Source organism: Typopeltis vanoorti, chromosome 1 (genome assembly GCF_054136105.1).
Source record: "Typopeltis vanoorti isolate ZY-2024b chromosome 1, IOZ_Tvanoo_1.0, whole genome shotgun sequence".
In the NCBI taxonomy this organism is placed as follows: domain Eukaryota; kingdom Metazoa; phylum Arthropoda; class Arachnida; order Uropygi; family Thelyphonidae; genus Typopeltis; species Typopeltis vanoorti.
The window spans coordinates 131,434,233-131,459,376 of record NC_143549.1 but is presented as its reverse complement, the minus strand read 5'-3'; the positions used below and the strand labels follow the sequence as shown (position 1 = coordinate 131,459,376).

At 37.7% G+C, this 25,144-nt stretch overlaps 1 protein-coding gene across 2 annotated transcripts in view; it reads right to left on the bottom strand.

Annotated features, from left to right (window-relative positions):
• LOC150110431 (succinate dehydrogenase [ubiquinone] iron-sulfur subunit, mitochondrial-like) overlaps positions 1-23,401 on the bottom strand; it is a 163,487-nt gene extending 140,086 nt beyond the window's left edge. Inside the window, exon 1 of one of the 2 annotated variants that reach the window (XM_090393764.1) lies at positions 23,274-23,401. In XM_090393764.1, coding sequence (XP_090249890.1) covers positions 23,274-23,342 — 69 coding nt within the window. In that variant the 5' untranslated portion in view covers positions 23,343-23,401. Of the gene's footprint in view, positions 1-23,040; positions 23,087-23,273 lie in introns of those variants that run through there. The other variant, XM_090393756.1, reaches the window with a different exon arrangement.
• Between the last annotated feature and the right edge of the window lie 1,743 nt (positions 23,402-25,144).

Genomic DNA, 25,144 nt, shown 5'->3' with positions numbered 1-25,144 from the left:
ACAATATTTTTCATGTTTAATTTTTACCATAATTTTGATATTTTATCCAAACACGTATACACTGTACTTACAGTGTGTATGAAGTTGCAGCACCCCCACGATTTCAAGCCACCACTGCATCCAATAGCACTTTAGGCACTGACCAGTTCAACTTCTTTCATAGAACTGGTCAGAGTATGGTGTGATACAGAGTATTCAGTGTGGATGACTTCCAGCAGCAGTGACTCATAGATGTCCAAATGCAATAATAATTTTGAAGTCAAATGACACTACACACATGAAGGGGGGGAGGGTTCTATAAGTTTCCAGCCTGACTAACTTTTACAGGTGATAGAAAGAAAACAACTGTGTCACTTTTCAACACAATCTCCCTTTACTTCAACTCACTTTTCACATCTTTGAATTAACATTTCTATGCCCTTGAAAACTAATCTGTACTTTTGCTGCAAAATGGCCTAAAACTGCATCTTTCACCTAACTGTCATCTGCAAATTTTCTTCCTCAGTTTCGAGGCCTGGGCTGTAGGGTGGGTTGTCAATCTCCTGAAAGCCACAGTCCTTCACTGCAGCCTGCACAACAATAGCCATATGGAATAGAGCATTGTCATGAAGCAGGCAAACACCATGACACAGCATTCCTTGTCTCTTCTCTTTTATGGCATTGTGCAGTTTGCACAGGAGCGAAGCATAATATTCTGCATTCATGGTGGTATTCCTTTCCTTAAAGTCAATCAAGAGAATCCCTGTCATCACATAAGATTGTGGACTGAGTGACCTTGACTTTTCTTGGCAGTGCTTTGCCTGGTTTATGCCCACTCCATGGATTCCCTTTTGGAAAGATCATAATAAAAGACCATGATTTCATCCTTGGTAACAATGAATTCCAGCACTTTTCTCTAATTCTATTGGCAAAGATTTAAAAACTTGCAGGAACAGGTCGCCATGATGCTCCTTCTGAATTGAAGAGAGAAGTCAGGGCATCCACCTTGCACTGAACTTAGTCATGTGAAGCTTCTCATGAATGATGAGAAAGAGTAATAGAAAGCCACAACCATGCTGAGATTTCTTGAGCGTCAGCTACCTGTTATTGAGTGGTTCCTACTCAACAAGAGAGACATTTTCCCTCGGTCATCTCTTCCACAAGCTGACCATCACAAGGATCATTTTTGATGCACTCTCTCTCTCTCTCTCTCTTCCCAGGCGAAATTGTTTAGCCCATTCCTTCACACTGGAATATGAAGGAGAAGCTTCCCCATAAACACCATCCAATCGCTGTTTAACAGCACCTGGAGAAAGGCCTTTTTTGGTGAAAAACTATCACAGCATGGTACTCAATTTTTAACATTACAGCTACTTAGCATGCCATTTTAAAATTGGCATGAATTTTATATGTCAGGCTGGAAATCTTTCCAAAAGTTCCCTTTTGGAAACTTACCTTATATATATATAAAATAAATGAGAACTGGTGACATCAGTTATGTAGACAGAAGTATAAATAGCTGCTTGTTTCACTATGACAAAAGGATCTAGCCAAGTAACAAGCTGATATGAGTCCAAATGTGCGACTCCACTGATCAGTGTAATTTCATAATGAATCAGTAAAAATATTTTAATACTGACTAGCAAGTATGAACACCTAATCACTGATATTCCAATTTACGTTGATTTTTATTGTACTGTCTCATACCAACACACAAAAACAAACAAAATATGATTTTTATTGAATTTCAATACATCCTTGGGGCATCCTGAAGTCTAACAAAATCAAAAAGATGGTGGGTTGATACAGATTTAGTGGATCAGCTGTAGGTGACCATGAAATACATTGCCAAGTCATCCAAATGGATGCTAAATGAGTATTTGTTATAGGTGACTAATTATTCAAACCATGATTGGTAGCAGTGAAATCTTATGAAAATGAATTCATTGAGTTGTTGCAAGGTGTCTTAAAACAGCATGTGACAGAAAGAACTTGAGATCAAAGAATGTTATACCTGATTTTAGTGTCAGAGAGAGAGAGAGAGAGTTGCAGTTAAAGATGTGATGGTTCTGCTTCTGGTTGGCAGAACATGCTGCTAACCTGAGAAGTGGCTAAGTATATGGGTGTTCCCATTCAGAAAAGGTTACATGCTGAGCTATAAAGCAGAAAATAATGACAAACAAAGAATGCTAGATTCAGTTTCAATGTATCCATTGCTAGATGGGAAAGATATAATGGCAGTGCATCATAGTTGATTCATTTATGGTTTAGTGCAAGGACAGCAAAAGCCATACTGAATCACATCAAATGTTACAGCAGTACACAAGGTATTAATAAATAGTCACAAAGAGATAAATTAATAAATATGTATGTACAAAAAATTAAGTTGAGCAATGCTGTATGTACACATAGACTTTATAATTAAATGTAAATGTGCTCATATAAAGTAATTCTCTGTAAAAAGTCCAATTTGTCTGAATGTGATAATACTGCTTCTTTATTTATTTTTAAATCTAGCCCATACACACAAAAGGTTACAAGACCTATACCAGATCAGTGCTGTGTGTGGACAAGAGGATAAGAAGAAAGGAGGAATCTGTTTATCCTTTTTTGAACAACTGAGGATTCCATTTTTGGGGAAAGGCAGAGTGGAGACGGAAGGCTGTTCCAGAGAACAGAAGTAGATGGAATGAAAGAGGAGACAGCGAAGGTGGTTTGTTGAGTTTCAAGATGGAGTGTAAAAGGATGTTGGTTAGCAGTGGATCTTGTTCCAATGATTTTGGAGGAAAGTGGAGGAATAATAGTAACCAATTCAGCAGAACATTGTCCATGAAAGTATCTGTAGAAGGAGCACGAGCAGAAACTAAATGTCTGTGGGGGATCATTAATTAACCAGACTGCTCTCTTCTAGATAGAATCGAGCAACTTTGAGAGGATTTTGGTGCACCATCTCAAATATGGGAGCAATATTCCATGGTCAGGCAGATTTGGGATTTGTACAGTTAGCAGCTGTGAAGATGTGAAGTAGTGTCTCATGAAAAAGTACATGTTTTTGAGAAGCTATAGTTGAAATGCATTTGTATGAGAAAAGATGGGAGGTATATGTCAGTTTGGGGGAGGGGGGGTTTGCAAGCTCTTTCTTGTGAGAGATTAGACAGGACTAAGTTTTGTTGACAGTAAACTCTACACTGCTATCCTTGCCCCATTGGGATATAACTAGGATATCGGAATTTAGGACATTGGTCATGGCGGATCTTGAGGATTCTAATAGTTGAGCAATTACAAGGTTCGTCAAATGAAAGGAGGAATGAAGTACTGTCATCAGCAAAACTATCTGAAAGGATTGAATGTGAAATCAGGTCATTTGGATACAAGAGGAAGACAGTGAGTGAAAGAATGGAACCTCAAGGTACTTCTGCATTGGTAGAGAAATCTGAGGAGAGGAAACCATTAACCATGACATGTATAAAGCAACCAGTGCAAACATTGACAATACAGTTGCAGAGTGTGGAAAGGTAGATCAAGAATGGCAGTTTGCTAAGTAGGTCTGTGTCAAACCTGATCAGATACCTTCAAAATGTCGAGGGCAACTGCATGAATTTCTTCAATTTTTCCATGGCTTAAGTTCAGAAGCAGGTGGTGAAAGCTAGATTTTGAAAACTCTGCCTTCCCCAAGCATGGGTATGGATCACTAGTGGAGGAATCCATATTGCTGGTCACTGATTAGTTGATAGGTCTCTAGGTGGTTCAGGAGCTGGTTGTTGATGGCCTTCTCTATAATTTTAGAGAGAACAGAAGCGAAAGCAATTGGACAATAGTTCACTGGTTGGCTTTAATCATCTTTCTTTGGGATGGGCTGGATTTGGGCCCTTTTCCATGTTGTAGAGTAGATGCCAGTTGAATAGAATAGACTGAAGAGAGAATATAGGATAGTTGTTAGTTCTGGGGCACACGTTTTTAACACAACAGGCGAGATATCATCAGAACCAGATGTCTTGTTTGTGTTCATGTTAAGAATTCTTTGGATTTTTTTTCTAGAGAGAAGACTACGGGTGACATGGAGAGCAGTTCCAAGTGAAGCGGAGGGAACTTTGCCCAGGTCATCAATGCAGGAACTGGAAAAGAAGATTAATACCAGTAAGTCGGTCTTCTCTTTAGGTGAGGTGACTACTGTACTATCAGAATGCAAGAGTGATGGAAAGTTGGGTGGGCAAAAGTTGCACCCAATGACCTTGGCAAGGGACCAGGAGTGGCTGCCATTCGGACAGGAGGCAAGTTAGCAGCATTTGGCCCTTTCAAAGTCTCATTTGGATTTTGTGATGATTCCTTTATAGCTGTTGGGAGCTGCATATAGGTGGAGTGAGCAGCTAGAGTTTTGGACTTGAGCCATTCATGGTAGGCAGAGGTTTATTTTACTGTGTTGGCACTGTTTTTTTTTTTTTTTTTTTGAGAAACAAGGCTTGGATTGTGGCTGTGAATTTGGAGTGGAATAAGGGATTAAGGCCTTTATTCCTGTGAGGATGATTTCTGTTATTCAGCCTGAGTAGGTGTTTGGATTAAGAGAAATGAAGGAGTATTTTGACCATGGGAAGTGAGAATAGAATTCATGGAGGTCATCTCATTTGGCATCCTTGTAGTGCCAAAGGGTATGAAATTGAGAACTGGTGGGTGAAGGTTCTTCTATGGCAAAAGAAACTTGCATAAAGTTGCGATCTGAGTTACAAAGAGTAGAACTGACATCCACAGTATGCTTGGAGGGAGCTTGTTAGGAAGAGATCAAGTGTATTGGCAAAATTGGAAAGGGTTGTCAGGTATTCTGGTAGGGAGACTGATAATTTGTGATAGGTCATTGCTAATAGCAAACACTTCAGTACCCCTGCCTGCTTGATTGGTGAAAATTAGTATTTTATTGGTGGCAGAGTATATTATGGCTAGGCAAGGTATGTAAAAATTTTATTCCTCTCTTACATGCTGAGACAGAAGAATATGACAAACGGTGAGATATATATTGCATTTTTTGCACATAGGTGGATCATCATCTCTCAGTAAATAAGAATGTGTAAGATGACTGCCCTATGCAGAACCTGACTAGCAAGAACAACTTCTCCTCTCTTTCTATGTTGACTAGTCTGCCGATACTCAATTTCAGGCTTAATCTCATGCAATTTGTTTGTCAGGTCTTCCTATGATGATGATGGCTGTCATGGGCAATTAGCTTTGATCTTATAAACTGTTGGTAGTCTTTATAGATTTATTTGATTTTTTTATGGTGCAAAGACATCAAAGGTCATAACTGCACCAGGACATGGATTACAGCAGTACAATGATTAGTAGGGCAATCAGAACCATCCATGCCCTTGGCATGATTCAAACCCACAGCCTTGATTTAGCAGCTGCATCTACAGTCTCATTTCCCTTAATTCCAATATGGATGGGAATCCAGTACAATAAAACATCGAAATTAAGATGTCTTCATTTTGTACAACAGTTGTAAACCTCACAGAAGCAGATGTGGATTATACACAAGAGACGAAATAGTTGGTAAAGATTTCAGTGTCTACACATTTTTGGCAGTGGTTTTCTTTTATAAGCACAAGTGCCAGCTGAATGGCTGGCAACTGTGCTGTACTATTACTGCAATCAAATGGGATCTGGTTGGAGATAGTAATGCCAGGAAACAAGCAGCCCAACCGACAAAGGTTTTGAGATCTTGAAACCATCGGTATAGATAGGCAAGAAATCAGAGTGGACTGCTCTGTGTAGATTAAACAATTACATGTGGGCAGATAATGGAGTATGAGACTTCTGTAGTTCACAAAGTGAGAAGTTATGGGGAGTGCAAATTCATCATGAAGGAATGTTGCTATATGTGGTGCTGGTAATGTTATCAACATTTATGTCAATAGCTTCCATAATCTCCTTAACATGCAGACCCAAAGCATGTACGGCAGTCTGACATGTGGGATATTGAGCCTCCCCATGTACAGAAAAAGAAAAAAAAACTAGTCTACATAGGATGCTCTGGAAGAGACTATTTTTAGGGCATAGCTATGAGACAACTGTTTCCATTTAAGTGATAGAGCTGGTTCATTTGCTTTAACATAAAGACTGAGTGGGCAATGTGCGAAAGGCACCAGAAGTTATCCATATAACCTCATGATGAATGAAATCCAGCCATTGTAATTTATTCTGCCTTGCAAAACGACAGACATGAGATCCATACAATTTTAGAACTGGTTGTTTGATTAATCAATGTAAACTGGATCCAAGATTATTTTTGATTCTCATGTCTCGCATAACATTCTTTGGCCGGAGCACATTTAAAAAAGCATCAAGTCTGATGTGTTCGGATATCTACAAAATATATCCTGTACTCAATCTTGATTTCTTTTGACTACTTTGCACTCTGGATTCCACCAGAGCTTTGTACAGAGTGGAAATCAAGATGATATTTTTATAGAATTGTAGTTGCTGCTGCCTGGACAATAAGATCTATTTCATACTCTACTACTTTGTTGACAGGTGTTTTTGACTGACATCAGCACTAAATTTTGTGAGATGGGAAAAAGTATTCCAGTCAGCCTGGTCCATCTTCCACATGGGTATAAGTTTAGGAGAACATGGTTCCTGTAAAGATATTGTGCAAATAACAGAAATATTATTGCTTCTATATATATATATATATATATATATATATATTCTCTTTGGCATCCATGTGATTAGTGGAAAAAAAATAGCAGGGGAGCAGATTGTAAAATCAATTGAAGAATATGAGCAGGTAGGTATATGGAAGAAAGTGTTGAGTCTTATTTGAAAGGGAAAGATTATTGCCATGGATTCATTCAATCATAATGGACAAAACTACCCAACAGCGTTTTGCCTATTAAACTCAACCCTAAGAAGCAAGCATTTGCAAGATAAGCTTATCAAGGTTGGTTTCATTTAACTCAGCACCCAGTGTGTTCATGATCTGAACACACTGTAATAAGAAATTACATGAATAGAATTGCTTTTGCTTCCAGAGCAGTATTAAGCTGGACATGATGGAAAGGAACATGACTGCTGACTAAGATAACTACTCCACTATGAGTAGTTATCTTAGTCAGCAGTTCTGTCCTTGTGTAAGAAAGCTGGATTTTCCTGACAGTTAACACAATTAGCTTTTTTTTTTTTTGCAGAGCAAGATTTGTTATTATGCTCTTTACTGCCACGTCGGGCAGTGAAATTCCTTAACAGAGGGTCCTCACTGGGTTTTAAATAGGTTTCCTATAGACATAAACAGAAAGACTTGTGTTTCTGCAGCAAAATCTTGATATCATCGATATTCTGGTGAAACTCACGATAGTTCCATTATAAAAATGTTCCTATCGTTTTGCCTTTGTAGCCTTTTCCCAATTTTTGGGAGTTTGAAGGCTATCCTTTATCAGGTTTATATTTATCAATTGATTTCAAGAAGTATAAACAGCCAAAGTCCTTTTCTTCTTCTGGAAAAATACTCAGTACATCATTTGATGTGTAAGGATCAGTTCAGTTGGATACTGAAATATCTAATTTTCTGTGGAAGTATCTGATGGTTCATCTTAGCTGATATTTTTGCCATAATTTTTTGACAAGTGGGTTCTCATCAAATGGAACCATTGTTAGAGTTGTTTCTCAAGTAAGACCAAAGGTCATGTGATCAACAGAGAAGCACTCATAACAAAGTTCAGGTATGATGAAATTATCAGATGGTGGAAAAGACATGAGTTTGAGATACTGTTGACATTTTCTAACTGCCATCTTCTCAGCATAAGAGGATCTTAGGACAGGTGTGGTGATGGTTAACCTCCTTTTTGCATCCTTATGTGATATTTTGTTCTGTTTTAATCCTTTGTATTTCGTTTTCATCTCTCCACTTCTGACATGCAAGCAAGCTGGATGATTTCCCTGACAGCTAACACAATTAGCTTTTTTTTTTTTGCAGAGCAAAATTTGTTATTATGCTCTTTACGGCCACATTGGGCAGAGAGCAACGGTAGGTAGTTTTGGCATGTCCATGTTTCTGACATCTCTCAGCAGTTTTTCAGAATGTTGCTTGTTGCTGATATGTTTCCACAAGGATATCACCAGAACATAGTTTTTCGTTTTATTTTCTAAAACTGTTTTGGGAGATCTTGCCAGTCCTAAACTCTTTTGAATAAAGAAGGTTACCCTTCTTTATTCAAAATTCCCTTTATTCCCTATTGGCTTTTCACCTGTCACATGGATGATAAGAAACACTGATTCTTATCATAATAAATGTAATACCAGTACATTTATACTGGTATTACATCTTTTGTTTCTTACTTCTGTTATCAAATGATGTATTTATGGTTGGGACTTTGTTAGGTTGGGACTTTGAGGATGAAGAATTCATGCTCAAGGAGTTTTTTTTGTTTGGTGCCAGAACACTCTCCCCCCCCCCCTCCACCACAGAGCCACACATCAATGCCTACTGACTGGCAAACAATGACTACACTCAGGAGTGAAACATCAGGAATACCCCAGATGCTATACCAGCAGCACAGCAAGCTTTGGTCCCAACCCCAGACCAAGGGATTGAGAGACTGACTGCAACATAGTTGACTCCTGTAGGCAAGTCCATTAGCCATCCGTCTTGTCAAAGCAGAGGCAAAAGTAATTAAAACTACCAGGATCCCCCCTTTATGGATGTCCACCAGCCACAGTGCATGACATACACAGAAGTACAGTGTTGGATCCAAGTGATAGTGATTGGAAGCATAATACTGACTGGCAAACAATGACTACACTCAGGAGTGGAACATTAGGAATACCCCAGATCTATACCAGCATGATATAGCATCTGGGGAGAAATAAAGCAAAGAATATAGGAAGAAAAGTACAATAAAAGAGGAAGAATAAAAAGGGCAAGTACATCACTAAAAGGTCCCCTCCACCATGAACACGTTCCCCACAGAGATGGGGACGGAAAGAATGTATGATAATCCCACTGCACAAGGATAATGCAAAGACTGATGTATCAAACTACAGACCTATCAATATCTTTGGAGTGACAAAGATTTCTTGAAACATTAGTAAGATTGCATACAGAAACTTGATGACAGAGAATCTATACTCTTGCAATGAAATATGGGATTGGATTATAATATATTAGCCTGAATAATGAGGATGGTTAATTCACAGATCAAAAAGTGGTGTATGGGGAATGTGAGTCTGAAAGATTTAAGGTGGTCAATAGTGTACCCCAAGGAATCAATCCTTGAGTCACTGCTATTCAAATGAAAATTGAATAACATTTACATTAATAACAAAAATAAAAGTAATAAAAGTAAAAAACAAATAAAAATATAGAAAATAAATATCAGGAAGGTGGCAAAATGTCCTGGAGGCTATTGAAAAAGCTCAGAAAAGGGAGAAAACTACTTGAAAAGGAATCAAAGATGATAAAGGCGACATAAAAACTGAAGATGAGGATGTCCTAGATGGAGTGATTACTTTGAAAACAAAACAGTAATAGAAAATTTTCAAGAGGAATGCAAAAAGGAATACACATCAATACTTGACTTAGAAAAAGCCATCAAAAACTTGAAATGTTGAAAGGCAGCTGAAGGAGATATTTGACCAGAAATGGTTTTGGACTTTTGCAGTGGATATAGTGCATAATTCAAAGGGCCTGGAGAGAAGGTGGAATTCCAGATGAAATAGAGCTCTCATAGTTCCCACCTATAGAAAAAAGGGAAGAAAGATGAATGTGAGAATTACAGAGGAATTTCTTTACTAAGTGTTCCAGATAAGATGGTTTGATGTAAAATCAGGGGTAACACGATGTACGTTATCTCCACTCTTATTCATCACATATATGCAAGCACACTTGAAGAAGTTGAGAAAGATTGTGGAAGAGAAACCTGGAGAAGAATAAATAGTTGCAAAATCATGGGAATATGACCAGGATCTGTACTTAAGTCTAGATCTGGATAAAGCATATGACAAAGTGTCCAGAGAAATGCTTAAAAAAAAAAAAAAAAAAAAAAAAAAAAAAAAAAACGACAGTTATATATGGGTAAATGGCACATTATACAGAGCAATACAAAGTCTATATGTAAGTTGTTGGCAGAGGATAGATAAAACAAAATACAGGAAGATGGTTTGGTTTGGTTTGATATAAAATCAAGGGTAAGACTGCAATGCACATTATTGCCAGTCTTATCTTCTTTAATGGCTCACATTATGAAAGAAAGTGGCATTGGCATTAAGCCCATATTATAATTACACATGTCAAACTTAGTTATTTGCTTTATCCAGATAATGATGTACTCCTAAAACACTCTAGTACAGGTCGCCAAGATTTTCTAATTAAATTGAATAACAGCTGTAACAAACTTGGCATGAAAATCAGCAATAAAAAGACCATAACCAAAAAAGGCAAGGATGTACTTTTTCCTTCAAAATTTAGTGTTTTATAGTATATTAGTGCAGATTTTAGTGTTTTATAGTATATTAGTGTAGATTTTAGTGTTTTTAGTATTTTATAACATATTTTTATAAGGTATATCAACAATAAGTATAAGTTTAAAATGGCACCAAAAACGCACAAGAAAAGTAATGATAAAAAGAGCACCACAGGTGAGAACAAGAAGGCCAGCCTCACTAATGAGGTTATTGGAGTTGTGGAGGAGGAGGTTAATGAAAATGAATAAACCTCCAAAATAGCAAAAAAAAAGCAGATCATCAGAAATATGACGCAGGAATTAAGAGGTGGTTAAAATCAAGAGGTGATTAAATGAGCATAGGGAGAAAATGAAAATTAAGCAGCAAAATAAAAACAATAAAGCACAGAATCAAGTGAGTTAGGAAGTAATGGAAATTAGGTAAGTGGCATTGTTAGTAAAAAGAAAAGTTATTTGGTATAGTGACTATAATAAAACATGCTACCGATGAGCGAGTTAGAACTTCGCGAGTTTTCCTGGGGTAAAAATTAAGAATATAAAGGAAGCAATTCAAAAACAGAAAAGTAAACAAAATTGAAATTGTAGTAGGAGACTTAACCAGTAATAAATTCAATATGAGAGAGGACATGAAAGGGTAATTGGAAGAGGTGAGAGTGAAGAGTGAGAAAGTGAAAATCTTCAGTATTTTACCTTGATATGATAAAAATGAATTAAGAAGAATGGCTATGATGGCAAACGATTCGATGTGTAGGCTGTGTAGCAGGAATGGATGTAAGTTTTTGGAAGTGTGGAGTGAGTTTCAGGAAAGATTGGATTTGTATAAGAGGGATAGCCTACACCTGAATACGTTTGGTATCAGGAGTCTTGAAAAACTAATAACTAGTTTGAAAACTAACACAGAAAGTCAGGGAAACTAAATTATAAAGGGAGGAATGGTGAGAATGTGAGTGTAAGAGTGACAATGTTATATAATTGTGTTAATGACAGGAATGGGCTTTGTCATGGAAATGTTGACGAGGAGAGAATGATTTCAACTTTGTGTTTGTCTGGTTCACCCATCAAACGGGTGCAAAGATGTCTACATGTATAAGGCACTAGAGAAGAATAGAGATCTACAAGTTGTTCAATTGTGTCAGGCAGACTACAGACAAGACTATACAAAAGAACAAACAGGTAGATTATTATGTCTGTACACGAATGCTAGGAGTATCAGAAACAAAGGGGTAGAGTTTTTTGCCTTAGTCAATATGTTGTCACCCCAGATTGTAGGTATTAGTGAGATCTGGCTATCAGAATCAGACATATTAACTGGTATCGAGTGTCAAGGGTACAGTATTTTTAGGAAGGATGGAGAGGAGGAGCATGCTGCTAATGATATCGGATGACTTGAATCCAGTTAGAGTTGAGACTACTAATTGTAGTACTACTGCTACTAACAGTATTTCCATGTGGTAGTGAATTTGAAGCTATCTGGTGTGAGGTGGAATCTAACAAGATCAATTACATAGTTGGGTGTTGTTACAGACCTGGTGGATCAGTTACTGGTGATGAAGAAATGCATCACCAAACAGACAAGATGAGCGTGAAAAGAGTAATCATAATGGGAGACTTTAATTATCCAAATATCAATTGGGTAGCAGTATAATCTCATGAGAAGAATGAAAATGCATTTATTGGGCTGTTGCGGAACAGCTTTCTCAAGCAGCATGCAATGGAAGGAACTCGAGGTCAAATAGTTTTAGATTTAATTATAGTGTCAGAGGACATTTCCGTTAATGATGTAACTATTCTGCCTCCGGTTGGTGACAGTGTTCATGCAGTACTCACTTGAGAAGTGAGCAAGTTTATGAATGTTCCATTCAGAAAAGATTATATGCTGAACTGCAAAGCAGGAATTATGACCAACTGAGGAGTATACCAAGTTCAGTGGAATGAGATCGGTTGGGAAGAATATCAATAGTGATGACTTGAATGGGAAGCATTTAAACAATATATAAATGATGGGAAATCAGAGTGTGTCCCGAGAGTTCGAAGAATGAATAGGGTAGGAGTCAAATTGATGTGTAATCTTATTAAGCAAGAGATTTGTAAGAAAAGGACAATGTAGAAGGAATACTGTGTGCATAAGGATGATGTCTGTTATGAAAATTATAAGGAGCAGGCTAGAACAGTCACAACTGTTGTATGGAAAGCATAGTCCGAGTATGAAAAGAAAATGGCTCTGCATGCTAAAGAAAACCCACAAGAATTCTATCAATATGCTGCAAGTAAAAGAAAGAATGAATATGAAAGAATACAGATGGCAAGATTACAGATGCAAAAGAGGTTGTTCAACGGAGTGCCTATTTTGTTAAAAGCTATCAACTTGGTGTATGCGACATTGAGCTCACTGCTTCCTCTTTACTGGATGAAGAAACTCAGGTGTATGAGGACAAGGTATTAGAACTGTTGCACAAACTGAATAAGAATTCAGCAATAGGGACTGACGGGATATCAGCACGTGTGCTAAATAGTGTTTAGCTGAACTGGCTATTCCTTTGACTGGACTGTTTAATATGAGTCTCAGAAAAGAAAAGATTCTGCTGGAATGGAAAGAATGTATGGTAATTCCATTGCACAAGGGTGGTGCAAAGACCAATGTATCAACTATTGACCAATTAGTATCTCAGGAGTGGTGGTAAAGATTTTGGAAAAATTGGTCAGGGCTCACATTCAGAAATGGGTTTACAGTGAATCTCTACTTTGCAATGAGCAACATGGGTTTACTAAAGGACGGTCATGTTTTTAACAACTTGCTCACATTCTATAATTAACGTTACCGTTGAACTAGACAAGGGGAATGGATACACCATGGCACTTTTGGATTTTGCTAAGGCTTTTGACAGAATACAGCATGGTAGACTGTTGCATAAATTGGAGAATATAGGTTTAGATTATAGAATATTAGCATGGATAAGAGGATGGCTGACTGACAGATATCAAAAAGTGGTACAGTGGTGCCTCGCAATTCGACATCCCACAATTCGACAGTCTCACAATTCAACAGTTGAATTTCACAGGCCGGCGCATGTGCATGCATGGAATTATGCAATATCATTTGTTATTTGTCATTTCTTGTTGGGCTGCGTTGGTGTATGAAAAGCATAATCCGAGTATGAAAAGAAAATGGCTCTGCATGCTAAAGAAAACCCACAAGAATTCTATCGATATGCTGCAAGTAAAAGAAAGAATGAATATGAAAGAATACAGATGGCAGGATTACAGATATGTTTGCTCATGTTGTTTGTGCTCATTTTTAATTCTGCATATTTCAGAAAGTAAAAATTTTGTGCATCAACAGTTATTTTTTTGAGTAAAATTTAAGAATGGGTCCAAAGAGAAGCAAACAGAGGAATAATTCAGGAAAGAAGCACACTGGTTCAGCATAGAGAAAAAGAAAGAAACTGTAGATAAAGTGCAGAAAGGTAGAACAATTACAGATGTAGTTCAAGAGTGGCGTTCCTAGGTCAACTGTGGCAACTTTTTGGCAACAGAGAGAGAGAGAAGATTATGGGTGCTAGGGTGTCTGCTGGTACAATGAAGATTTCTGACAAGAATAGATCTTCAATCAACGAAGGAATGGAAAAGCTGCTTATCACCTGGATTAGAGAAAGACTGATGATGGGAGATCCAGTAACTCAGACAATAATCAGTGAGAAGGCTAGGTTAATTTTTGAAGAATTGCAGAAGAAAACTACAGGATGTACCTCAGATCAAACCGAGGAATTCAAAGCAAGTCGAGGCTGGTTTCACAGAATCCAAGGTAGAACAGGCTGCTGGTGCAGATAAAGAGGCTGCAGAAAAGTTTGCAAAAAATTTGAAAAAAAATCAGGAAGGAAGGCTACCTGCTACAGAAAATTTTTAACAAGGATGAAACTGGGTTATTTGGAAGTGCTTGCCAAATCGAACTTACATCACGCAAAAAGAAGAAGTGAAGCTCCCAGAATACTCCCAGAGGCTCCCAGGTGGTGACATTGCAGAAACGAATAAACCAGTAGATAATACCGGAATTGTGGTGAATGAAGAGGAGGTGAGTAGTCTATTGCATAACCTCAATGTCAATACATCTGTGGGATTGGATGGTATACCAGCTCGTGTAGTACGAGAAGCAGCTAAAGAATTGTCAGTACCCTTGACCATTTTGTTTAATTTGAGTCTCGGGTCTGGGTTAGTCCCAAGCGGGTGGAAGGAGGGGAAAATAGTTCCACTGCATAAAGGTGGTTCCAAGACTGCTGTTGTAAATTACCGACCGATTAGCATATCAGGAATCATTGTCAAGGTCTTGGAGAAATTAGTCAAGAAAAGAATACAGGATTGGATAGATGAAAATGGGATATTGTATGGGGGACAACATGGTTTTGTGAAGGGTAGATCATGCCTCAGTAACTTGCTCACGTTTTATAACACAGTGACGGCTGAACTGGATAGGGGTAGTGGGTTTACAGTGATAATACTGGACCTTGCCAAGGCCTTTGATAGGATACCACATGGAACCCTAATCAGTAAACTGGAGCAGATGGCGATGGATATAGGTTTCGTGAGATGGATAGGAGGGTGGTTGAAGGAGAGATACCAGAGAGTGGTTTATTCAGGAGTGGAGTCAAAAAGACGTCTTGTGGCTAGTGGAGTGCCGCAGGGCTCTGTTCTTGGACCACTGCTTTTCAATTTGTTCATCAATGATATTGGAAAGGATTTGAGAGGAAGTGTTCACTTGTTTGCTGATGATGCAAAGTTGGGTAAAGCAATTGTGAGTGCACAGAATGTCAAAATTTTACAGGATGATTTGAATAGTTTGGAGGACTGGGCTAGGAAAATTGGATGTCAGTTTAATGTGGCAAAGTGTAAGGTTATGCACTTTGGGGTGAAAAGAATAGCAGCAGTATACTGCATTGGTGGAACCGTACTCCAGGAGATTAATGAGGCCAGGGATTTGGGAGTGCTGGTGGATAGGGAGTTGAAGTTTAGGGGGCACATTGCAAAAGTAACTAAAACAGCTCACCAAATCACTTGGCTTCTGAAAAATACTTTAACATGCAGAGACAAACAAGTTGTTGTTCCTCTGTATCGAGCCTTGATAAGACCCCCATCTGGACTTCTGTGCCCAGTTATGGGCACCAGGGTTTCTTCGTGATGGGGAGGAAGTGGAGAGGGTCCAGAGACAAGTGACCAAGATTATAGCAGGTCTGTGGAATGAACCGTATGAGAACAGGTTGAAGATTTGTGGGTTGCAGAAATTGGACGATAGGCGAAGGAGGGGTGATATGATTGAGACATTCAAATTACTGAAGGGTTTTTATAAGATTGATCCAGAAGATATTTTTGAAAATATGACTGGTGGTGGGAGGACTAGGGGCCATGCATGGAAGCTGGGCAAGAGCATGGTTGACAAGGGTGTTAGAGCTAGGCTTTTTACTTGGAGAGTGGTGAATGAGTGGAATAAGCTTCCAGAGTCTGTTGTGGGTGCTACGACCGTGAATGAGTTCAAGGCAAGATATGATAGATACTGTGTGAATGTTGAATAGTTGTTCCAGACATGATGTTAGGGCCTCCCTCGATGAGTCTGTCGACTCCTTGGAGTTTCCCGGAACAATAATAATAATAATAATAATATAAACCTATGAAAGATAGGCTTACCATGTTATTATTAGCAAATGCAAGCGTAGACTTTAAAGCCACTTTTGGTCTACCACTCAGAAAATCCTTGGTGCTTGGAAGAAAATCATTAAATCCAAACTGCCAGTGATGTGGAAATACAATGCAAAAGCTGGGTAGACCAATAAGTTTTCAAAGATTGAATTTTTGAGGTGTTTGCCCCGAGCATGAAGAAGTTCCTCATTGACAACAATTTGCCTTTGAAAGCATTGCTGATCCTTGACAATGCTAGTGCCCACCCTTAAGACTTACAGGACATTCTTGAAATTGACTTTGACTTCAAAGTCCAGTTCTTGCCTCCAAACGAGACGTCACTGATCCAACCCATGGATCAAGAAGTGATTGTGTGTGTAAAGTTTATTATAATGGCTTTTTGACGTGATTCACTCTTCTGACAAACTGAAGGACTTCTGGAAGACCGAGTTCAACATTCTCCACGCTATTTCCTTTATTAAAACTGCCTGGGATAGACTGACACAGAGAAACCTTCGAGCATCGTGGAAGAAACTTATCCTAATTTTTCTCAGGATGACAACAGTGTAGACCAAGCAGCTGCAGCCAGGCGAGAGATCATTTTGATGGTAGGGAATCTCGACATAAAAGAGGTTGATGAGGCTGATGTAGAAGAGCTTGTGGAGGATCATGATGATGAACTGCTGTGGAAGAACTCGGAGCACTCAGCGAACAAAGGAGAGAGAAAGATGAATTTCACCTGAAGAGGAGGATGGCAGGGAAAAAGGGCCGATGTCAACAGCTGCCATTAAAGAAGTTTTATTCCATTGGGAGAAGGTGCAGTCTGTTTGTTTGGAATGGCACCCCAACACTGCTGATGTGAGTAGAATGACAGACTTGTTCAACAACACCATCATGCATCACTTCAAAACCATCTTGAAAAAGAGGTCCACCCTTGATTAGTTCCTCATCTCTGTTCAAGCAAAGAGGAGACAAGAAGAGGTAGAACAGGATAAAGAAGACTCCCTTCCAACATCTAAGGCTCAATAGATTGTATATATTGTGTAATACAATAGAGTATTTTGTAATTTAGTGTGTTATACAATAGTAAAATACGTAAAGTAAATTAAAGTAAAGAATATGGTGCATTTCTCTCCCACTCCCCCATTAGGGAGAGTGGGATGGGGGCGTGACAACGAATTAATCTATTTTCCATAGACTTATATGGGAAACATTGTCCCGCAATTCGACATTAGTTTGGCGATGGATTAGTGTCAAATTGCAAGGCACCAATGTATATAGGAGATGTGAGTCTGCAGATTTAAGGTAACCAGTGGTGTACCATAAGGATCAGGGCTTGGTCCACTGTTATTCAATCTATACATTAATGATATTGGGAAGGATTTGACAAGCAACATACAGCTATTTGCTGATGATGCAATGATAGGTAGGTAATCAGGAATGCTGTTGATATGCAGCACTTGCAGAATAATTTGAATAGGCTGGAATTGTGGGCATGGGAAAATGGATGTTAGTTCAATGTCAGTAAATGTAAAGTCATTCACTTAGACGTGATTAGATATCCAATGTCATATTATATTGGTGGGATTATGCTTGTGAAACTGATGAGGCTAGGGATCTTGGATGTTAATAGATAAGAAGTTGAAATTCAGGGACCATGTAGCAAAGAATGCAAATACAACTCAAAAGATAATTACAATGCTGAAATGAACATTCACATGTAAAGATAAGGATGTCATTTTACTTCTTTACAAGGCCTTGATAAGACCTCACTTGGACTATTGTGTGCAGGTCTGGTCTCCTAGTTTCTATTGTAATTCTGATATATTGGAGAGAGTGCAAAGGAGAGTGTTAAAAATTATATCAGGATTATGGAATACTGATTATGAAGACAGATTGAGAATTTGTAGACTACAGACACTAGCAAACAAGAGAAAGAGGGAGTGATATGACTGAGACTTACCAACTTCTGAAAGGGTCATACAGGATTTCAATTGATGGAGGGTGGGGAAAGGACAAAAGGGCATCCTTGGAAGCTGAGAATGAATTCTGCTAAGAAGGGGTGAGGGCTAGATTTTTCTTTCATAGGGTGGTGCGTGATTGGAATGGATTGCCATTGGATGTTGTGAGTGCAAGCAGTATGAATGAATTCAAGAATAATGATGATAGCTGGTGTGTGTGTGGTATTTGGTCTTCCTTGATGAGTCCCTGACCCCCAGAGGTCTCTCTTAATAATAACAATAATGTAGCCAACTTCAGCTGCATTCAGAATGGAGATCCTATAGAATAAGTAAAATATTTCAGTTATTTAGGCAGTTTTTAGTGAAAATGGCAACTTAAATCTGGAAACAGACAACAGAATAAGCAAAGCTGGTGTGGTGGATAGCCAGCTAACTAAATTTATGCTGAATAAGAGAGAAATTAGCCAAAATACCAAAATAGTACACAGTGTTCAAACTAGTTTTAAGTTATGGATCTGAGAGTTAGGTTAGAAATAAAGCACCTGATCAAAGACTAGATGCGACAGATACGAGGGTTCTAAGAAAACTTAGGAGAGTGAACTGATGGCAACAATGGCAAAATCATATTAAAAATAAAGATATTAGAAAGGAATATGATGTTAACATTCAAGAATGTGTAAGTAGAGATAATCTAAGGTGCAGAGATTATGCTTTTTTAGAATTCTGGCTATTTTTTTCCGAGGTGCCTTGGATATAAGAAACAATGATAGCATTACCATAGTCAACGTGTTGAGAGGGATGAGTTTTCCAAGATTTTGGGAAACTAATTTTTAGGTTTCCCACCCAACACAGCTAAGGCTAGCTGACAGCACCCATAGAGGGTACTCCCTCATAGGACCTTAGGCTTTCGGTTTAATCATTTACGCTTAGTGTTTGTGCAAATTTGTGTGTATTTTTGCAATTTTAATATTGTTTCCCTGACGATGTCTCAGATGAAATATGGGAATGATTATAAACATTATTTAATTATTTATATGTGCTGTATTTATTCCATTAAACCCCAGCATGTAAGTCTAAACAGTCAGTTAAAAAGAATAGCTTTAACAAGTGCTGATGATAGGGAGGCAACAGAAGCAAATAAAATGGTTGAGCAATGGAGCGATCACTTTGCAAGAGAATAATCATCCAGGAGATATTGCATGGTCTTATGTCATGTTGACTAATGTGAGAATAGAGGTAGATGAAATGGAGTTGCTCATAATATTGAAGAACCTTAACAGAAACACAGTCACAGGATCAGATAATGTATCAGCCCATGTATTACGAGAATGTGCAAAGGAAATAGCACATCTCCCTTGGCTGATTGCCAGGTGGTGTTTCGATGGAAGGTTTGTGAAAAGAAGGCTCCCAGATCAGATAAGTATTTTTGACTAATTAATTGTACATAAACACACACTTATATATAAGAGTTGTGGCAGAAGTTGTGTGCTTGCAGTGTTCACCGGTGATATCAGATATCTCAAAATCATCCAGGAATATCAAAATAAACAAACAATGCCTCTAACCCAATTCATCCTCTCATTTGATTAAATACAAAAATCCAGTGGTGAACTTGAGCAACTTGCTCACATTCTATAATAATGTTACCATTGAGTTAGGCAAAGAGAATGGATACATCATGATAATTTTCAACTTTGCTAAGGCTTTTGACAGAATACAGCATGGAAGAATGTTGGATAAATTGGATAATATGGAATGATTATAAAATATTAGTGGAGATAAGAGGATGGCTGACAGAGAGTTATCAAAAAGCAGTATATGAGGGCGAGTCTGCAAGAATCAGTAGTGTACCACAAGGATCAGTCCTTGGTTCAAGGATCAGTTCTTATTTAAGTATACATCAATGACTTCAGGAAGGATATGACAGGTGAAGACAGTCGTTTGTTGATGATACAATGATAGATGGAGTAATCACTAACATGGATGATATGCAGAACTTGCAAAACGATTGAAATAGTAGAACTGTGAGCTTGCAAAAATGACTGTCAGTTCAATGTTAACAAAAATTCATGCACTCTGACGTCAAGGACCATATAGCAAAGACTACAAATGCAACTCAGAAAATAATTGCAGTGAAACTTGACATGTAAAGAAAAGTCATTCTGCCTCTTTACAAGACTTGATAAGCCCCTCACTTGAACTACTGTGCACAGATAGATGTTGAAAGTTTTTCACTTGGTTATACTATAAATTAAAGATGCCAAGAAATTATATTCTTGGTTTAATCCTTTATGCAAGTGTAAGCAAATAAAGTTTGCACGTGAATCACTTCACAAACAGGTTACTTGTATATAGACGCCAATAACTTCACATCAGTTGTCTTAGTATCCCATAATGCAATGCACATATCCTTACAGACATGTATAATGCTATGTATTACGGGAAGAGCCACTACCTAGATCAATTTCAATGTTTACTGAGGTCTCTTCGGTGGAGCCAGACCCAGAAGTGATACCAAGGTTGAAGTAATGCAGAAGTCATACCTCCATGTGTAAGTAATCAAAAGGTATCACACCAGTGGATGTGACACCATTTGACTGTGTGTCAAAAGTGATGGTGTGTCACATCACTTGGATGGATGCCAGCCATATCAGGACTTATGTATAAGCTATATGTGAAACTATAAAGCAGATGATTATTGGCAAACTCAGGAGGCAGCTTGTAACGATATCATGGAATGAGGAATTGCATGGGAAGGAAATCAATGTTACTTAATCTCTACTCAGGAATTATCTGACAGAGTGTATTCCAAAGGTCAAGAGATTAAATAACATAGGTGCAAAACGGATGACTGGAGAGATGAAGTATGCAATCTGGAAGAAAAAGGTATTGTAAGGGGGGGTGGCACAAAAATGTCAACAAGGCCATGGGACTTGATGGTATATTACCGCATGTCTTAAGGGAATGTTCCAGGGAGTTAACACCTTTAATGTACATTTTCAACAAGAGTCTTATATTAGCCCAGGTTCCAAAGGAATGGAAAGATGACAAAATTGTTCCATGTCATAAAGGAGGTGATAAGACTAAGGCTTCAAATTATAGGCCAATCTGCTTGTCTGGAGTTGTGGTCAAGGTGTTGGAGAAGCTAGTGAGGACACAGATTCAGAATTGGGTGGATACCAATAGAATTCTCTTTAATGGACAGCATGGATTTGCTAAAGGAAGATGTATTTTAACAATTTGCTTACTTATTATAACTAAGTGACAAAGACATCGCACAAGGGGAGGAGGGTATTTAGATTTTGCAAAAGCTTTCGATATATTACCACATGACAAACTAGTACTTAAACTGGAACAGATGGGGTTGGATAGTAGATTGGTGTTGGACTGGAAATTGGCTGTCTGATAGGTATCAGCAGGTTGTGTATAGGAGAGTGATATCCTAGAAGAGGAAAGTCACTAGTGGCAAGGGTCTGTTTTGGAGTTATTGTTGTTTAATTCGTATAGAATGTTACAAAGTGTACAATTTTTAAATTTGGGAAACAAAGACGGGATGCAGAGTATAGGATTGGTGGGGATATTTTGGAGGAGTTGAAGGATTTGGGGGTTGTGGTGGACTTGAAATGATGACTTGAAATGGGACGTAGACATTTTGCTAAAATTGTGAGGACAACAGTGGATTATGGGAATGATGCAGAGAACACTTACATGCAGAAGTAAGGATGTTCTGATTAAATTGAACAAGACTTTGATCAGGCTACATACAAATTACTGAGCACAGATTTGGTTGCCAGGTTTTCAAAATGATGAGATGTTGAAGAGGATCCAGAGAATATTGATGAAGTTGGTATCTGGAGAGAATGCAAATTATCCTAGTGGATAGATGGGGGAGGGGGTAGAGAGAGAGATGAGCAATATGTATAAATTGGTAAGGGATAAATACCAGATTAGCGTGGATGTTATTTTTCATAAAATATATATGGAGACGGGGAGAACAAGAGGCCATTTCTGGAAGCTATACAAGATGGGTGAACAAAGGGGGGGGAGTAGAACTTTTGCATGGAGAATGGTTGATTAGAATGTATTGGAATGTACTGCCTAAGAGTGTGGTGAGTGCAGGGACAGTGAATGCATTTAAGTCAAGGTACAATGAGGTGTGCATGCAGGAGTGGGACCTCTCACAATGAGTCTCTTGACTCCATGGAGATCTGTTGAGAATAATATTTTTGTCTTTTTACCCAGCCATCAAATAAAATGAAAGACTTTTTTTTGCATACATGTAACATAAAGAATGTCAACCTAGTGAAACACATATGCTGCATCCACATTTATTAAGGTTTGGATAGCTTTTGAGAGCAGATGCAAAAACTTCAATGTAACATCTTTAAACTGGCTGCAATTATTTTTTTATCATTATCACCCTGCATTTTATTCTCTTAGGTATGTCTGAGATATGGTCTGCTGGTCCTATATAATTGTGACAGTGGAAGTATATTTTGCATTCTAACTGCCCTTATTTTTCATATATTTTTCATGTTCTTTTTCAGATATTATTATTACACCCTCCATGGAAGACCATGGCCTGGATAATGTCCTTTCCTCTGTTCTACCATCGTGAAAATCTATCCGTTACATGATTATTGCTATAAATTTTCACTTTTCTCTCTGCAGAACTATTATTAGCATTCTGGCAGAGAAGGTATTAAATTTTTTTGCTGTTCACTTGTGTATTGCAGGCATTTCCGCAAGGACATAAAAATCATATCGACAAACCCATACCATGATCTCTTTAAGAGCTATACGTCATAATATGGAACTAGAATTTTTCGAAAATACTTTCAAAAATTCTAGTCCCATATTGCGCATTACTTACAAGAGAAAGAAATGACGTTGGTAAACTTTGTAAAAGATGCGTGCATTAAAATCAACTTCACACACAAAATAAACATATCGCTTTTCTTAACTAGACCTACACAAAACCAAATAACCTGAATGATAGTGCTGGAGTCGGCAAGTCATAACGCTCTTCGAATTCCGGAAGATTAAATAAAAATTAATCTTTCTTATTAAGTTAACCACAACTGCCTATACTTTTCCTACTTAAACACTTTACTTCTGTGGAATTCAGATTTTATTTTCATTCAATAAAACATCAGCAAAAATTCTCAGCATTCTTTTTCTTTCACAAAAACAGCATTATCCACACATGCTATTTACTTACAGAAATCTGCCAAGGAGCATTGTGCAGAGAAACACTGATTAGATATCTAGAACAAATAAGAGATGCCATACTCTCATATAACTCAGCCACACACTACAAGCACTAGTGTAAATAACATCTCTCGTCCAATATTTGTAGAGAAGCGCCGTGGTGTAGCCAAAGATGAATACTATAAAACCAATTTAACATTAGGAGATCTTCACAATACAGGAGAGAAATTAAAAGATTTACTGAATAAATTTCTTTCCATGTTTCAAATTTATTACTTAAAAACGAATCTAATTGACATTACTTTCCTAACTTATGACAGATGCTTTCAAATCTACTGTCAACGAGTTTACTATTTCGAAACTTGCTGATCCCCCATGGTATTGATGGATAATAGTTCGAAAACAACCAAGTGCATGTAGAATTCCGGTAAAAAATACTTAACAGAATGTATAAAAAATGTTAACTGAATGACTTTCACTAAGTTTGTACATGTACACATAAGTAATTGATCAATAATATCCCAAACAGGATTATTTTGTAGAGAAAATAAAGTGTTCAGAGAGCTGTGTAGCTCAGTAGAAGTGGCGAATTCAGTTGTCAGATTAATTCACAATGTAAAATCCGAATATATGTTAAAACAAACCTTACATAGGCTTGTTTTTTAAGTGTCTCCTAACAAGAGATACTAGCATAGATCGAATCCCATGTGTAAGTGGAAATATACAACAAAATATATGAATATCATATAATAGAAGGAAATATGATTTATGAAAATAGATATGTGACTGTTAACTTAAATTCATAAATTGAATGGATACAAAACATATATGTTATATTAAAAGAAAAAAATACTGCTCAGCTCATGTTAAAAGGAGTTTAGGAAGAAGCTGACACTGAGCAGATTATGATGTTAAAAAATACGGAAGAATAAATTGTAAAAATATACATATTGCTAAGATGCAAATCAAAATGCCCAATAGAATAAGCATTCTATGTACATGTGTATATATATTATAAATAGTTGTACATATATTTATTTTGAATGTACTTAGAAGGTTTAGTGTAAATAAAATATAAGTAGAAGTGGCGTTTGCACTCTACAGCGCTTCACCGCACGACGAAAGGCGTTCGAGTCTAGTCACCGACTAGAGGAACTTTTTCTAAGCCTTCTCTCGACCGGTTCCAGAGTTAGTCGATCTCTCGCACGGGCTAGCGGGATTTTTCTCCCGGAAACTCGGGCCAAGAAAATCGGCCGTCGAATCCAAACTATTTTCAGACATTAAAAATATTGTGTTAGGGTTAGAGACCACCAGATGGCGGCACTTACTAGCCGCTTTCTTCACTGCGTGCCGATTATTTAGTGATAGCCTTAGGCCAGTTATCTTTGAGTGGCTACCAGTGGAGATTGAACTGCCCATTCAGATAAGGCTGAAAAACGGCCTCGTCTAATCCCTATACGGGAACAAAAAAGCGTTAGCTGATTTTTTTTTTTTTTTATTAAAGTGTTCATGGCATTGACTTCGCAAATTCCAGCACTTCCTCTGTTAAATGTATTTCTGTTTTTGACTACTTCGGAATGGTCTGTTGCTGAAGTGCTTGTATTCTATGTAAAACAAAGACATCTTAAAACCGCTTCTTTTCAATTTTTCCTGATTGTAACTTAACTGTTTATTTCTTCACTGTTTCCTTTGACGAAGTAAAATATGTTTATTGGAACTAGTATCTTAAAATGAAAATATTTTTCTATCAATTACTTCTATCTGGTGCACACACACCAACTTTAAATAGCAAGCAAGTTTTTTGCTGATTTTTTCCTCTTGGTTAGAGAGTGCATTATACTACAAAAGAAATAATATGCTTGTTTTAATACTTTACCCAAA